This window comes from Podarcis raffonei, chromosome 4 (assembly GCF_027172205.1).
Source record: "Podarcis raffonei isolate rPodRaf1 chromosome 4, rPodRaf1.pri, whole genome shotgun sequence".
In the NCBI taxonomy this organism is placed as follows: domain Eukaryota; kingdom Metazoa; phylum Chordata; class Lepidosauria; order Squamata; family Lacertidae; genus Podarcis; species Podarcis raffonei.
The window spans coordinates 53,749,548-53,766,918 of NC_070605.1; the positions used below are offsets into that span (position 1 = coordinate 53,749,548).

General features: G+C 41.6%; 1 protein-coding gene across 2 annotated transcripts; it reads left to right on the forward strand.

Moving 5' to 3' along the window:
- Window positions 1–1,808: 1,808 nt before the first annotated feature.
- On the forward strand, window positions 1,809–16,611 carry IL10RB (interleukin 10 receptor subunit beta). Of its 2 annotated transcripts, none has more exons than XM_053386619.1 (7): window positions 1,809–1,928; window positions 8,940–9,069; window positions 9,750–9,910; window positions 11,531–11,709; window positions 12,239–12,389; window positions 13,463–13,605; window positions 14,359–16,611. In XM_053386619.1, exons 1-7 carry the CDS (start codon window positions 1,877–1,879, stop codon window positions 14,575–14,577), a joined length of 1,035 nt encoding a protein of 344 aa, XP_053242594.1. In that variant the 5' UTR covers window positions 1,809–1,876; the 3' UTR covers window positions 14,578–16,611. The 2 variants fall into 2 exon arrangements, with proteins under 2 accessions (XP_053242594.1, XP_053242595.1); XM_053386620.1 differs by having other exon boundaries at window positions 8,940–9,063.
- Window positions 16,612–17,371: the final 760 nt, after the last annotated feature.

Sequence of the window (17,371 nt, forward strand, 5' to 3'; positions counted from 1 at the left end):
TGTCTGGGATTCCACATGCGTTTGTGCTAAGCCATGGTTTGGCTTAACGTCGTGTACAAACCAAGTCAATTTCAAGGCAAAGCAGAACAAATTTTCTTCATGCCTGCTACCCTGTTTGTAATGGCACAGATCTTCTGGTCTACAAAAAGATGACAAACCCCAAGGACAGTGGTGCTGTTCCTCAAATTAGGACTCTCAGAAGAAATTCTCTGCACAAATTCAGATTGCATTTGTCCATCACAATTTTTCTCTCTCAAGTATATTGCATGCAACACATAAATCTGCCTTAGATTTGTTAGGCTCAAATTTTGTTACAGTGGTTAAGACTGTTGTTTGGAATGATGAGTGTTGGAAAAGATGCAGTAGAAAAGGTTTAATAATAGGATCCATGGAGGGGAGGTGGGAACTCCAGAGATTAAGAGGAATCTGTAAATGTGGATGTGAATGGTTGTATTGTTATAATTATATACTTGTAAAATCAAATAAAAACTATTTCAAAAAAACAACGTTGAACTAGGACGAGAGAGACCGAAGTTTAAATTCCTCTCATCCACCATATAACTCAATGGGCAACTTAGGCCTGATCATTCTTTCTGACAAATCTACCTCACAGGGCTGTTGTGAGGGGAAAATCAGGGAGGAGAACAATGAGCTCCTTGGAGTAGGGATGGACTAAAATGGAAATAAATACAAGTAAGCATGTGGAGTTCCATGCTTACGTCAGAAGGCATATGAGGCCATCACCTTGCTGAAGCAAATAAGATCTGGGTCTGGCCACTGTCTGGATGGAGCAACATGTAAATTAACTTCAGCCCCATGATGGGGGGAAAGGTGGCATATCAATGCAAGAGAATCAGGTAAATGAAAGAGTGAAAACAGACATTTGCAGCAAAGTTACCCAGCATGTGGCTGAATGCACCAAGTGCAATATGCCAGCCAAATCAGCTTTTTATCCATTTATTATATACACAGAGCAGCAGTAGCAGCAAGTAATCAAGGGCACGTGTACTTGGCTGTGACTAAAGTTATCCCCCTGGATGAGAACAAATCAGTGAGAGGGCGATGTATTTTTCTGGGTTGCTGGTGGTGTGGGTATTTTCCCTGCTGAGTGGCCATAGTAGCCATGGATCAGTAGAGTATGCCTCTGAACACTATTCACTAAGAATCACAAGTGGCCAAAGTGTAGCTGCAGTCGGGTCCTGTTTGTGAGCGGCTGGTTGGGCTTCTGGCTGAGCAGTGTGAGAACAGATGCTGGACTAGATGGGCCTTGGGCCTGATCCAGCAGATCTCTTCATATGTTCTTGATTGAGGACGATTGAGGTTTTAATAAATTCAGTGTTGTTTCTTCACCTGGGAATATCTAATTATGAGGGGCTTGTGATGAGTTGGCTATGAAAAACAGTCCCCTATCTTATTTTGGTCCCTGCGTTCAGAGAATGTGATGGCTTGAGGCAGATGGGAATGATTCCTCTTTACAGTTCCTGAGCGGGCTTCATAGGCCGTAGGTACACACAGCAGCAGCACCTGCGATGTTTGCTGGGCGCTGTTGGCTCGCCAGGGGCGCGGAGGGCGCGGCTCCGTTGCTGCCTCCCGCCTCCCAGGGCAGCGTCGGGAGGCGGGAGTTCCCGTGTGTTTCGTCCGGGGAGCGAGGTTCACCTGGGCTGCTTCCAGACAGCGAGCGCGAGGAAGTGGCCGCGCTGGGCTGAGGCCACGCGGTTTGGGCGCTATGAGGGGAGCCAAGCGCAGAAAGGAGAAGGGAGAGGTCGGAGGAGGAGGCGCCCGGACGTGACTGAGCCGCTCCGCTTACGGAGGAGTCCGCCCAGGCGAGTTCTGGGGGGCATCGACTGCCCCCTCGAGAAGCGAGCCTTCGTGGGAGATGGACCCACGAGGCTGGCCCTGCCTCATTTGCAGCTGCCTCTTCTGGTCAGGTAAGGAAAGGGCGGCTCCTCTCGTCCAGGGCTTCCCGGGGTTACTTCTGGGAGCGGCCGGCCAGAAGCTGCTGTTTTCCCTCGGAATTGGGACGAGATTTCTCTGCGCCTCCCGCGCACGTGTCCGGCTGCTGCCCCCCACCAGGAGCCATCAGGGGTTGCTATATTTCGAAAAGTAAAATTCCTGACACAGCCGCAAAGTTGTTAAGGTTTTTTTTAGGAAACCACCCAAATTGTGTGGGAACAAACCCAGATTTTAAGCTACTTGAGCTGTTTCGCCATCGGGGATTTTCCGGATCTATGGCAAGCCTGGAGTCATCAGAAGGCGGGGGCGAGGGAACCAGTAAGATTTATAAAACATTAGTAGAAATGGAGGATCAAGAAGATCAATTAAAAGGGGTGTGGGGAAAAGAGATGACAGGGCAGATAGTCAAAGCTGGAGGAAAATATGGGGGAAAGTATGGGTTGAAAATGTTGTCCATAGGAATAAAAGAAAACTATCATAAATTAGTTTGGAGAAGGTATCTAACACTGGTCAAATTAAATCAAATAAACAATGAATATTCGATGTTATGTTGGAGGGGATGCCAGGAAACTGGGAATTATGTTCACATGAGGTGGGGGTGTAAATATGTACATTTTGGGGGGCAAAGGGTGTTTAAGGAAACAACAGGGTTATCACTGGCTTAAAAGTGATCGAAAGTCCGGAGGTAGCATTACTTACGATGGGGTGGAAGGTTCGCAGGCTATGAAGAATTTGCTCACAAATTTATTGACAGCAGCACAAATTATTATAGCTAGGAAGTGGAAGGGGCAAGCAGAATATAAAATGGAATACATTAGTACCTCACGTTACGTAACCCTCGGTTTACGTAAACTTTAGGTTGCGAATGCGGCAAACCCTGAAGTATTTTTCTGGGTTTTGCGGAGCTTGCATGCGCAGAAGCGATCCACGGGTTGCGGAAACCTTGGGATCCAACCGGACCTCCGGAACGGATCCCATCCACAGAGGTACCACTGTAATGGTATAAAGAGGTATATTAGTATGGTATAAGGAGGTGTAATGGTATGTTAATGATAAATTAACAAGTGCCTTTAAGGTAAGACAGGGAACATGCAGGAGAAATGATTCTGTTAAAACAGAAAAAGGGGGGTGGGGATGAGATCAAAGTCAGATTGGAGGCTCCCAGGCAATAGTTTGTTGTCGTAGCCTACTCTGCGCACATGTTGATGCACACGGCTGACGGTGTGTATACACGGAGCCTCAGAAACACATAGGGGTGTTTTTGCACAGGGCGCTTCTTCTGTGGGTCTTGCTGCTGCAGAGAACTAAGCCATAGTCTGGCATAGCGTTGCACCTGAACTCAGGTTCTGGTTTGTTTCTTTCCCATGAACCATAACTAAGGTTTGTTCTTGACTCATTTTTTTTTAAACAAACAATGAGCCTGGATTTGGAAGCAATGCTAAGTTAGACCACAACTTGTTTCCTAGAAGCTCATCAGGAGCAGGAGAGGAGTGAAGCACCAGCAGTTTCAGCTATGTGCACCAATATGTATGCAGTGCATTCCCATTTAAACCATAGTTTAACTATAATTTAAGTTCATTCATACCAGTCCTCCGAAGCAAAAGACATAGGATCTGGTTGCAATAATGAAACAAAAGTGTAATAATGATCTTTTTCACTTTTGCGTTGGTTGCCATAAATGGCCAGGCATTTCATTCAGGCAAGTGGACTTGCTGGACAGGTTGCTCTGTTCCTCCTTTGTGCTTGGCAAATAAACCAAATAGACAGCTGGAGGAGGGAGTCCTCTTCCATGCCCAGCATAGGAATGCAGTTTTATATCCCTGCCCTGCCAGCTCTCAACAAGGTAGTTTCCATGTCAGTAACTTTTGTTGGCTTTTTTACAAGCAGCTGTGAATTAACATGGTTTAGAAGTCAGATTGGCACCGTTGTTTAGGAAACATATAAAGAAGTATCAATGGGAAACTGATTTAAATTGGTCTCTCTCCTCTCCCCCCCCCTTAGAGATCTAAATAATTGATCTAAATCAACCCACTTGGCTTAGACGGTGACCAGACACACCCTATAGAAACTCCAGTGCCTGTCATAGTTGGATGGAACAGCTGTATCTTTCGTGAAACTTAAATCAGTTTTTTAGGTCACACTGTGCCTTACATTAAACAATTTTAAAGAAACGTGTTTGACACTGTCACTGTACGTTTGAAGAAAAAGCAGTTCGCCAGCAGTTGTTGCTGGTGCAATCAAGCAGTAAATATGACTCTCTCCTCGCTTCCTTTGACCTGCACTGGAAGCTAGAATGATGCAGGTGAGGGGAAACACACACAGCCATGAAGCCCCCTGGAGTACACACTCACCCTCCCAGTTTTTTCTCCTTTGAGCTGTGCCGCTTGGTTGGGAAGGAAGTTAGCAAACAAGACAAGTTACTACTCAATCCCATCTCTCGCTCATCCTCTTTGGACACAGCAGCAGTGAGGATGAGGTGCATGGAGCTGCCTAAAGAGAGTGCAAATAGCTACCTCTGCCCAGTTGCTTGCCCCTCCCCCAGCAGTGCAGCATAGCTGGTTGGTTGTGGAAATCTCATCTTTGCTGGCTTCCCTGTGCTCTCCATGTTAGTGGTGCAAGAACAGGCACTGGGCCTAAGGAGCCCAATCCTCTTCTCCATCCTCTTGTTGCCCAGTGAGAGAGGGCAGGTGATCAAGTAGTCCTCTTTTCTGGAGTAGCTGCTGCCTCCACATATTTGTTCAGCGTTCCTCTTTCACTTGCAATCAACACTTCCTCTGTTGCCTTACCTATTCTTTCCAACTGGAAGTTTCTTCCTGATCACACATCCTCTCTCTTTGGGTAACATACCAGGAAGGATTGATCTCAACGGTGTCATTCACAGTGAGCAAGCAAAGCAAAACAGTTGGTGGCTGCTCCTCAAGAAAGTGCCGCCTCATTGCCTTACACACCCATGCTTTGTCTGTTATTGGATGGCACTGGGTTCTTCATGCCTCTGAATGTCAGTTCCTGGGGATTACAGGTGGGCTGAGTGCTGTTGTACTCATGTCCAACTACTTGCAGGCTTCCCACACATCTGGTTGGCTCCTGTGGGAACAGGATGCTGTGGATTAGATGGCCTGACTCAGCAGATTAAGTTCTTAGGGAAATACAGGTGGTAAAATAGACATCCCTTTTGGGGAATTCCCTTTTGCTGAAGTGGCAACCATCCATTTCTCATAGATAACAAAATTTGACTACATACACCCTGACTGATAGTTGTGAAATTTTCCTATAATAGGCGGGTAGGTGCTGTTTACAAAGTGATTAAACAAATTCATGGAGAACAAATCCAGTCATGGTTCTTCTCAGTGAAGTCAGCTGAATGGAATGCCTGTGTAAAGGAATGAAAGAGGATTGATACTTCGATCGTGCTCTGATTATAAGGTTCTCAGAGCCACCTTGTTGTCCACAGCTGGAGACGGAATGATCAACTCCCTGTCTGATCCAAGAAGACAGTTATTATGTTAACAAATCAAAGGCTGGAGTGAGATTAGGACTGTTTATTTTTTCATAGCACAGTGTGTAAACTGGCAAGCACCTAACGGTTGATTATAGCCGCATGCTACTGAAAGTCATGTTGAAAACATTGCTGGCTCCAGGGTTTCATAGGGTTTTTTGAAGGGAGATGGGGATTACTGGTTTGTTTTGTTTTTGTTCATGTTTTTATTATGTATTTTGTATTTTTATCCTGTGTTTTTATGCTGTGAACCGCCCTGAGATCTTAGGACGAAGACTGGTTTTGTTGTTGTTGTTTAGTCGTTTAGTCGTGTCCGACTTTTCATGACCCCTTGGACCAGAGCACGCCAGGCACTTCTGTCTTCCACTGTCTCCCGCAGTTTGGTCAGACTCATGAAGAGTGGTATACAGATTTAATAAATAGTGGCTTTTGGGCAAGATGCCTTTCCAGAAATGAGCATACCTCCTTCTTGCCACTGCCCAGTCATCTGTTGTCTTCCTCTGTGTCCAGCCAGTCAGTCCAACTGGTCAGCCCAGTGGAAGAGTGAAAGATGAATGGAGGCAGTGGTTCCTTCTCATTCAGTCAGTGTTTGGGGAGGGCATGAGGATAGGCAGCAACAGCAAGGAAGAGAAGGGGCTCTCTAGCAGAGAGTGTGAGCCTCAGAAGGTGCCAGTCAAGGCTGACTCTTGATTCCATTCCCACTTGTAAGGCAAAACAGATGAGTTTGGATCTCTTTATTCTATGCAGATAGTGGCATAGCATAGTCCATTCTGCATCTTGCATTCATAGTTGTAGAAAGTTCTTTCATATGGAAACTTCTAGAGCCAAACATCTTTGAATCCCACATTATTGTGTACATTACATTGCAATTGCTTTTACCCAGTAATTAAACCACTGTGAACAAAAATGTTGTATAATGCTTTGTATTGTTAATTCACAGTACAGTGGTACCTCGGGCTAGATACGCTTCAGGTTACATTCACTTCAGGTTACAGATTCCGCTAACCCAGAAATAGTGCTTCAGGTTAAGAACTTTGCTTCAGGATGAGAACAGAAATCGTGCTCCAGCGGCGCGGCAGCAGCAGGAGGCCCCATTAGCTAAAGTGGTGCTTCAGGTTAAGAACAGTTTCAGGTTAAGAACGGACCTCCGGAACGAATTAAGTACTTAACCCGAGGTACCACTGTACTTACTAAAAGTGGTCTTTCACTGCAAAAGTAATGTAGTTGGTACATTTTGTGCATTTAAATCCTGCTGAAATAAGTGGAATTTCAGCCTTCACCGGCTTTCATATATCTTGGATTACAACACCCATCTGCCCCCCAGCCAGCACAGCTGTAAGTTATAGTCCAATCACCAGGTTGCCAGAGGCTAACTTAAAAATGCCAAACTACTAGATTGTGGCAATGCTTCTTGCTCAGCTGGGTGGAGGGTAGCTAGGGGTATGTGTGTAGAAACTTGACTACTGTACAAAGGAAGAATTCCCATTCATTGCTCTGTTCACTTTTGCCTCTGGACCTGCCCACCAATGGCATGTGGCCCCTGGGAGGTTGCCCAGAAGGGGAGTGTGGCCCTCAGACTTTAAAAAGGTACTCCAGCCCTGGTTTATGCCACACTTAATGGTACTAATCAGAAAGATATAAGGAGGAAAGTGAAATTGCCTCATAAGATCAAGGTAGTAGATATATTTCTTTTGCTATACAGTATTGTAATGACCTGCAGTTGTTATAGGCAATGAATCCGAACTGAGAGCTGAAATAATGAGATCAACATTAAAATACCTCTTGAAGATCATTTTTATCCACTCTGAAAATAATGGAACATTTTCTAGTTTCAGTTTTGTAGCAACTAAGATAAGTTGAAAAACATACAAAGAACAGGGAAGGACAGCCATGCACCATGAACTAACTGATGGGTGTAATATAATATGATTCATTCTCGAGTCATAGCACTTGAACAACCATGGTATTTTACAAGATTGAGTAAACTGATACTGAAAATTCACTGCTGATCAAATGCATTTTCAGACTGCAATTGAACTATTTCACAACATATTTTACCATATATTCTTGTATTTTACTTTTTTTAAAAAACCCTCTGTTTTCTGCCTTCTAGTTAAAAAACAAAAGTTTCAGCAAGTATTGACATAAATCAGCTCATAAATCGTAAAAGGGAGTTACAAGTCACCCTTCAGCCATCTATGCAGCCCTTGACTCTAAGAAAAATGCTAAAGTTTCACAAAGAGATGTTTGTTCAGCCCTTTCTGGATAACCTCCAGTTGAAGCCTTTCGTAGACCACTTTCATAGTGAAAAAAGATTTCCTAATATTTAACCAAATTCCATTTTCCTGTAACATATATGCCACGATTCATTGGTCTCTTATGAGTATCCTGCTTCTTGCTTCCCTCTGCCAAATGGCAGGGCTGGCTGCTCTGTGTTTTGTATTCAGTAATGCTGGTTAACTACTTTTATATTCTGTATTTCTGACATCCTTGATATAATGCTTTCTTCCATCTTTCAATATTCCTTATTACATATCCCTGTATTTTCTTCCATCTTCCTTCAATCCTTCTGTGATTTAAATATGACCTTCCTTCCATACCTTCATTTTCTGAATAAATTTATCATGCTGTAAATCTCAGAACCAAAAATAACACAACAGGTGAGATGATACAGATGAGGTTGTATCTTAATAAAGAAGTAGCAACAATGACAAATGGATGGTGACGATTTAGAACAGCCTTTGCCAACTTGGTGCCCACCAGATGTTTTAGACTATAACCCTAGCAACCCTTGCTGGCTGAAACTGATGAGAGCTGTAGTCCAAACATCAGGAGGGCACCAGGTTGGGGAAGAGTGCTTTAAGAGTAGGAGGATTAATAAGCTTGGTATACAACAAAACAATTGAAATGCCCCCTGCACTAGCACTACTTGGGCTTAGGATCCCGTCTGCTCATGATTATTCTAAAGTTCACCTCTTAGTCTTTCTTTTGACTGCTGCTCTTATGGAGATAGCCAGATGTTGGAAAACCGATGATGAAAACATTGATTCTTGGTATAACAGACTATGGTCAATAGCATTGGCTGAGAAACTAACGTGCCAGGTGAGAGTGGCAAAGAGCAAACACAATCCATATACCTTTTATAACATATGGCAAACGTTTGTTGAATACATCAATTGTTCAGACTGTGGCAGGAATCCACCCGGCACTCATGGGGAAATGTGGTAATCAAACGAAACTTTAGCATGATAAAAGTCTGTAATTTTATCAGGACAAGTTACTTGTGGTTTACTGTTGTAACAATTGTTTTCTCAAAATTTATCTTCTGTACCATGAAAATAAATAAAAACAGTATTTTTTTAAAAAGCGTAGGAGGAAAGAATTAACCACATTTGTATCCTAAATTGTTTAAATGCATTTTTCCAACCAGTGAAAGAAATTCAAGGCCACATGCCGGTATTTAAACAGCGTATCATGTTTGTATTTACAGTGCATGGGATGGTACCAGAACCTCAGAATGTAAGACTTCATTCAGTTATGTTCGACACTTTTCTCCAGTGGGATCCACCTAATTTTCACAAAGGAAGCATGACTTACACAGTTCAGTATAAAGTGTATGTGTGAGTGAAATGGCTTATAATTTTAATAGTTTATTTTAAGGGCACAATCATATGATCTATGGAAGGGCATCACAGAGGCCATAGAACAAAGCAAATCTTCTTTGTTGACAGCTAGTTCCCCGCCCTCCCCCCCCCAGAGACCCCCTTCTTGTAGTTGTGAAGACTTCCACAGCCACCCCTCCCCCTGTCTTGGATGCTTTGGTGCAAGGGAGGGAAAAAGGAATGTGCCAGGGTCAGCTCCAGGTTTGTGGAGCCCTTGGCCAAAGTTTCCTGTGTTGGGCACCTTTCTCTATCAGTGGTCCCTGGTGACTGTTGTAGAGGCAGCGCTTTAAAAAGTGTGGTATGGCTAGGTCTAGGCACCCTATTGATTTCTCACTATGCCCCAGAGATGCTGGGGCAGGGGGATAAAGGGGAATTAAAGAATAGCTTGATGCAGCCACTCAGCACTGATCAGAGTGTGGAGCCTGGGAGTGGGGGGATAAGGGTCTCCAGAGCAGTCATCGCTACTGGGCTCTGTAAGGGCACTGGGAGCTGCCCAAGGATACCACATGATAGATGGTTCAAATGATGCATTGATTATACAACTTTTAAGAATTGAAAATGAATTGTTGCCTGAAATGAGAGAGAGAGAGCGCTATTCTTTCCTCAATAACACATTGATTTTCTTTCCATTTTTACAGATATGGAAATGGGTTCACTGATTTATGCCAAAGAACTGACGTCACAAAGTGCAATATTTCAAATATCCCTATACATGGTAGTTACATTGTAAGAGTTAGAACTGAAGTTGAGGAGGAGCGATCAAACTGGGTAAACATCACCTTCACACCATTCAGTGACAGTAAGTGAAGATTCAAGTTCACTGGAATATTAATTTTAAAGGTTGTGTTGTCTGGCTTAACAATATGGTTTATTTAGAACAGCATCATGGTGAAGGGTTAGTTAAGACCAATTAGAGCAAAGAAAAAGGCACAGGGTGATATCTACCTAAGTATGCTCAGTGGACTCAGCTTATGTTGGATACTGTGCATAAGTTCCAAGACCATGTTCAACTTAGTAAAATGTCTGTGTTTTTCATAGACTATGAGAGTTTCCCATGGACAACCTTTGCTCTGATTTGGCACACTCCTAGGATTCCGCTCCTTTGCTTGTACAGCTTCCTGTGGGCCTCTTTGGCTTGTTGTGCCCTTTGGAATAGTTTCACTTTTCATTTTAGTTTCCATTTATCTGATTTACCTGGATTACTTCATCCAAAGTACTCTTTCAGCAGCTAGTTTTATAAGCCCACAACCACAGGTTCCCAATCGGTGTTCCCAAAGGATTTATAATTTGATCCCATTTATTTGTCCACTTAAACAATTGTATGCTATCTGCAAACTTTCTCTATAGATCTTACCCTGAAGGCACTCCCCTTCCTACACCCACGCTCTGGATAAAAAAAGCAGGGTATTTCCCTGCTGTGTTTGAACAATGCACTGAGAAAGGCTTGTGAAAGCTAAGTCAAAATAGCTATGTCAAAATACTGGAGGGTTGGGACATGGCCCCACAGTCATTTTCACATTCTGTCTCTAAAGCTAGTGTTACTAATTGCAGTTTCGGAATATTATGATGGTTAGCTTGTTGGTGTGCATAAAATGTGACATGCATTTGGACCTTTTTATAACCAAAATAAATACTTCTGAAACCATTCAAATGCAATTGGAGCCAGAGAATAAGTGGGCCTGTATATATTTTATATTTTATTTCTTCATTTCTGAATCCAAAAGCTAGTTGCAGGCATTATTTCTTGGTAATCGATTCGCAAGGCATCCATTAAGAAACAACTAGAGGTAGCTGAGGTGCTTTGAGAGGAAGTGCAGATCATTTATGATATAATGAGAAATATGATGTGCTTGATTATACTCTGTGATAAAGCTTCAAAAACATATGTAGGCTATGATCCCAGACCTTTCCTGGGAAAATCCACAGGAAACCTGTTCTCAGTCATGGACATAGAAATTTGGTTCAGTAGTCATAGCAATGAAGCTGCTTATAACTAGAGGCATTTTGGTAGAGCACAGTCGATTAATGCATAAACTATCAGTCCCTCAAAATTAAGCACCATTCTTATTCATGTTTAACAAACTGAACCTGCATCCATCTGTTCAGCAGAGACGATGTAACCTCAAAAGAAGTTGAAAAGATGAGGCAGTGAAAACATTCCATACTCCTGCTTTTGTTCTTAGCAAAAACAGAAATAACATAGTGTTCTTATGGTGCCACAACTATTCAGGTGCCACTTCCTGCCCTCATCCTTGGTCTCCCCTAGTGTTTCATTCTATATACGGTAAAATGCTTTCTCGTGCTTTCTCATGTGAAAAAAGCAAACTTCTTATATGGTGTACTGCATATTTAAATGGATCTAAGAGCAAAGTAAAAACAAACAAATTTGTTAACTTTTGTTTTCCTCCACTTCATTTAGCAATCATTGAACCACCTGCTGTACAAGCTGAAGCTACAACACCCGGGGTCTTGATTGTACAAATCACAGACCCACTTGTTTCTAGAGATGGTGGCAAATATTCCATAAAACATTTTTATGGCCATGGTTTTGTGACTTACAAGATGCGAATTTGGAAGAAAGATTATGATGGTGAACAGGTAGTGTGTCTCTGTTATGGTGATTAAATATGTTGCTACATAAACAAGTACAGGAAAGCTTTAGTAAGTTCTGAGTCTCAAAAACTTAAACTTGATCATTAGATAGCACTGACAGGGTCAACCAGGCTACGTTAGTTTCTAAGTAAGTTTTCCAGTAGGAGTCTATTCTCTTCTACTAGCATTCTATTACTGGTACAGAAGTGTGCTGCTGGTAGTGATTTGTAATGAGTGATTTGTAGGATGGGAGAATCAGGCCTCTCTAAGATAAGGATTTAACACCTTATTCTTTCATCACTGGGAAGGGTTGAAAAGGGACAGCATCCTTTGCCATATGTTTTTTGATGTACAGAAACCTTAAGCTGTGGCACAAAACAATAAGAGGTTTTGTAGGAAGTGGGTCAGAGCCAGTAGGCTCCAGCTAGCTTTCCAAGCATAGCCTTCTGATTTAAGGTAAAGGGCAGGACCTAGAAAGGAGGATAGGATTGTGCTGTTAAGATTCTCATTTGTCAATTTCCTACTTTCATACTAGGTTAGATATGTGAATATAACACAGTCTTCTAAAACATTGCCTGATCTGGATCCTGGGACAACATATTGCCTTCAGGCTCAAGCATTTATTGTTGAATTAAATAAAAATGGGGACTGGAGTAACGCTTTATGTATCACTACAACTGACAATGGTAATATTTAATGGATTGAATACCTATTCATAAAGGACATTTTTAAACTCTGTACTCTTTCTCCACCCCACACCCCACTTATTGATTGAATTAAAGTGAAACCTCACTGATTTGTGCTTAGATTTATATAAAACATCTAGGCTAATCCTATGCATGGTCGGTCACTCACAAATAAATCCTTCTGAATTTCATGTCATTTACACTCAAGTAAGTGAGCATGAGCTAAGAATCTTGGTTTTAATACTTCAGTTTTGTGCTCCTGAAGCACATCCAAATTAGGAAGAACTAGGGCATCTTCCTATTGAAGCAAAAACAAAGGTCTGATTTGGGCCATAGGGTCAGCACTTGCCAATCTGAGATTTTGATCAAGTCATGTTTGAATACACTTAATAGCTACTATTCACAGTGGCTATGTTCTTTATCCACTGTCCGGCAGTGTATCTCTGAGTGCCAGCTGCTGGGGATCAGAAGTGGGAAGGATGTTGTTGGGCTCATGTCCTGCTTTCAGGCTTCCCATAGGCATCTGGTTCGCCACTATGAGAACAGGTTGCAGGACTAGATGTCCACTGAGCTGATATAGACTCTTGTGTTCTTAATGCATATGCCCATTCACATGCCAGTGGAATGTTAGCATGCAGGTGTCCTCATGCTGTCAGCAGTTGAATGGACCACCCAGCACACTTGGTAACTGCATTTAAGTTAGTACAGGTGCACGTGAAAAGCTTACGTGCCTAAGGACTTTACCCATGGTCCATGTCCTATAACATGTCAGGCCTCTCAGACTTTGATTTGAAGGCACAAAAAATTATTATATAGAACAGAAGAACTCTACATCTGAAAAATGGCTGGCTAAAATGAGACAAGCTTACAACAGACCAAATTTTATCTTCATTTCTTCTGTGCCCGTATCAACAAATATAAATATTGTATTAGTTGTAATTTTGTTATTGTGGAATGTCTTATGAAGTATTTAAATTTTCAAACAGGAAAGTGAGGGGTTGGAGAATATGTACCTCTATGATATACTCCAAAAGGAATTAACAGTTTCTTTCCCTCCCCCCCCCCACATGTAGGTATAAATACAGTGCAGCTGACTATTATCCTGCTATCAGTGTTGGCTTTGTTACCTTTCATCTGCTTTATGATTTTACATGTTTATCGATGGGCCAAATACATCTTCTTACCTTCGTATTATTTACCACAACATTTCATAGAGGTTTGTTCATTTGTACTTTACAGTTTACTTAAGAATCTGTTGCTAAAACTAATTAAAAACTCAATCCATCCATCAACCAATTATTCTCCATGGAGATCCAAGATATGTAAATATAAATACAACCCTCTATAGTTTCAGTGTGTTTAAGCCCAGTTAAAAAAAAAATCATGGGAAAGCTGCAATAATGTGGTCATTTTTCCTCCATTGGTGTATCATAATCCTTTCTTCTGAATGTCCGATCAGATGGTGACACTCACTGAAGTTCTCTACGGTGTCAAAACGTACCATTATCTCACCAAATTGCTCTTTGTGAGGCACAAAGAAGCTGCTCATTTCAGATATGACTGAACAGTGCACTTTGACTATATGCATATGGCTGGGGGCCAGTGGGGGAATGGGACTCCAATGGCTCCATTGAGCCTCATGCAGATCCTCTTCCACATATGGATGAATAATACCTACTATTTATTTGCCCACTGTACTTCAGCTTAAGAATTTCTTCCATGATGGTGACACCTCAAAAATATAGTTTATAGGGCACTATCTGTAGCTTGAGGGTAAGAAAAAGCATTGAGATTTTGAGATTCTTAGAATTGTAATGGACAGTTAGTCACCTGGATTAATGTTTTAGTCTTTCCTGACAACCAGAAAATTGGAAATTTGTATGCCTGGTTTAAAGCGTCTCTTAAAAGCAGCAGGAATGATTAGAAAAAAAAAGTTCCTTCATCTTTCTTCTCTTTTTCCCCCTCCCAGTTTTTAAGCAAGCCTTTTTACAGTTCTCAGTTTCTTGCATCTCAGTCACAAGGAGAAGAACAGGCCTATGACAAGATAATTGTCCTTTCAGAGGAGTCAAAAAGCGATAATGAATCTGAGGAACAAATGAGAAATGCAAAGCAGCTGCTCCAAGGTTCTCATGAAGAAATCCTTAGGCCAAAAGAAGTTTCAGATTTTACGCCTCTGGTACACTCTTAAAAGTGGAAGAAAAAAACGTGGAAAGTGTGTTTTGAAGGCAGTTGGTGGCACTTTCAAGGAAGCAACAAACACCTTGCACATTACAGATTTAAAACTGTTAACTTTGTCAACATTTTTTCAAAACTATATTTATTCTGTTATAATATATTTTTAAATAATCTTGTAAATACAAATTATCTATTTTAAAGATTTATTTTTATATATATTGAAGCCTTAATTTTAGAACAAACCATCAATGAAGTATTAGTTAAGCAAGTTCACTCATATCAAAATTGTGAAGTTCCAAATCTTTTATTACAAGTGGATTTTGTGCATTGTGTAGAATAGTTCAAATTCATTATGAGAAACATACTGGGATTTATAAAATAATGATGCTCCCATAGTATTATGTTTTCTGATCCATATTTGCTTTAAACTGTGTCTGTATTCAAGAACACCATCATACATAGGATCTGGGTAAGAACATCTATCCCTGTAAGCAAACTCCTATGTGCATCTCACTTGCTGGATTGGATATAAATCTGATGTACATCTTGTATAGCTGGCATCTATCTACACAGCATTGTTTTCAATGTGATTTGCATTGCAAGATGCTTTCCCAACCTTATTCTGGCGCATCTATTTGCATCTTTTAAAGGCACAAATAGAGTTGGGTTGGGATTGCAGTCTTCACACCATTATCCAGCTAGATACATATGTTCACAGTAGCATGTTTCCATATGTTCTGAATGTTAGCTATATAATGAACACCAATTAGTGTTGCGCATGCAAAGCCAGGGCCTGAGAGGAGTGAATACTGAAACCAGCCAACTATTCACTGTCCTGTTTCACTATGTCCCTGAACAAGATGATTTTTGGCTATTGCTGAGCCCTGGAAACATAGCTCCTGGGCTTGGCTTTTCAACCTGGGGATACCTGTTCAACGGCTCAGTTTCTCGTATGTGTAGCTCGTATGTGCCTAAATCCCTCTTCAGTAGAACCTAGGGCTCATTCATACTTCTGCTTGTCCCACCGGTTTCCCCAGGAAACCCCTCTGTTTACTACTGTATCAGAGCAAATTGAGTTTTCTCTGGATTGACATTTGTTCCGATCTAGCACGAAAGAGCAGGGTTTTCAGAGAAAAGCAGTGGAGCAAAGGCAAAATCACTTGGATCCGTGCCTAGAAAGCACAGGACAAGTGGAAAACCACTCAGACACATGCTTTCTATACATGGGACAAGAGGAAGTGTGGACGAGTCCTTAGTCATTACGAACTTCCACTGGATTCTTTCCAATACACGGAAGTAATCTCCATTTATTTAGACTAGTACTATGCACCTATGGGATGCGGGTGGCGCTGTGGGTTAAACCACAGAGCCTAGGACTTGCCAATCAGAAGATCGGTGGTTCGAATCCTGTGACGGGGTGAGCTCCCGTTGCTCGGTTCCTGCTCCTGCCAACCTAGCAGTTCAAAATCACTTCCAAGTGCAAGTACCTTCTGGCGGGAAGGTAAACGGTGTTTCCGTGCGCTGCTCTGGTTCGCCAGAAGCGGCTTGGTCATGCTGGCCACATGACCCGGAAGCTGTACGCTGGCTCCCTTGGCCACTAAAGTGAGATGAGCACCGCAACCTCAGAGTCAGTCACAACTGGACCTAATGGTCAGTGTTCCCTTTACCTTTACTATGCACCTGGGAGTAAGCCCCACTGATATTCGCAGAATTTACTTCTGAGTGGTTGTGTAGAAGTGCACTTTGTATGGCATAGCTGCTTGATCTTAATTGTTTTTTTTACCGTTTTAAATGGTTGTTTTTAGCCTTTTTACTGAGAATTTTATTGTTTTATTCTTTTTGTAAATAACCTCAAGGTTTTATTACAACACTTACATGCATATAAGTGTTCTGAAATAAATGCACACTTCTTCAGAGACAAAGCTATGTTTTATGACAAATGTGCAGAAGAGGACATTTATTTATTTTAAAATATTTGGCATGTATTTCAATTTTTAATGATGGTACCTGACCTCCTATTTTGATTGAATAAATGTATGGAAGCCTTTCAGAAGTTCTCTCTCAGTCCTTCCTGAAGCTGATTAATAGTTACATTTGGGATGCAATGCTCAAATCTAACAAATTTAACAATTCATACCCTTACTCATATTAATGATTAAAGTACAATCAATATAGTGCTCTGATCTAGCAGGAAGATTTAACCGTCTACTTATATTTGTATGTATTGCTATTGACCTTTGAAATTAGATCAACTACTTGCTATGCCTGTATTGGAGACTAACTTGAGAAACCTGCAGATGGCATTTGTTTTCCAATTGTACTTTCATCACATAATAGACAGGCGAAGATAACTGGTGCAAGAAAACTTATTGGGAAAATATTTTGAAACTCCCCACAATTCTTAACATGTTTCATGTCTGTGTTGTTCCCCATGGGAAGCAGAATTATATGTAATTTTTATTATTATTTAAATTTGTAGAGTGCTTTTCCATATAAATGTATGGAACATATTAGAGGGAGCTCAAAGTTCCCGCTACCTGGAGCACTTGTGCATTAGTTATGTAGCTGCTATTTTTGTAGCCCCAGTACTCGGTGGCTGGAACAGAGTTTATTCCTGAAACCAGTATCGGTCACAATGCAATGAGATCTTTTCCAAAAATGCCAACACAGGCTTCCTTTGCCCTTCGACTTCTCGCACATTAGGGGTGCTTTCGTCTCAAAGGGACCATCACAGAACTTTCAAATGTATTCCAACTGAATGAGGACGTTTGGTTTATACAGTTCTCGTGGTGTTTCTGAAGGATTTT

Coding starts and splice junctions, on each gene's coding strand:
- IL10RB (XM_053386619.1), top strand. CDS start 1,877: ATGGACCCACGAGGCTGGCCCTGCCTCATTTGCAGCTGCCTCTTCTGG. Junction 1,929..8,939: donor CAGCTGCCTCTTCTGGTCAG/GTAAGGAAAGGG, acceptor TTGTATTTACAG/TGCATGGGATGGTACCAGAA. Junction 9,911..11,530: donor CTTCACACCATTCAGTGACA/GTAAGTGAAGAT, acceptor CACTTCATTTAG/CAATCATTGAACCACCTGCT.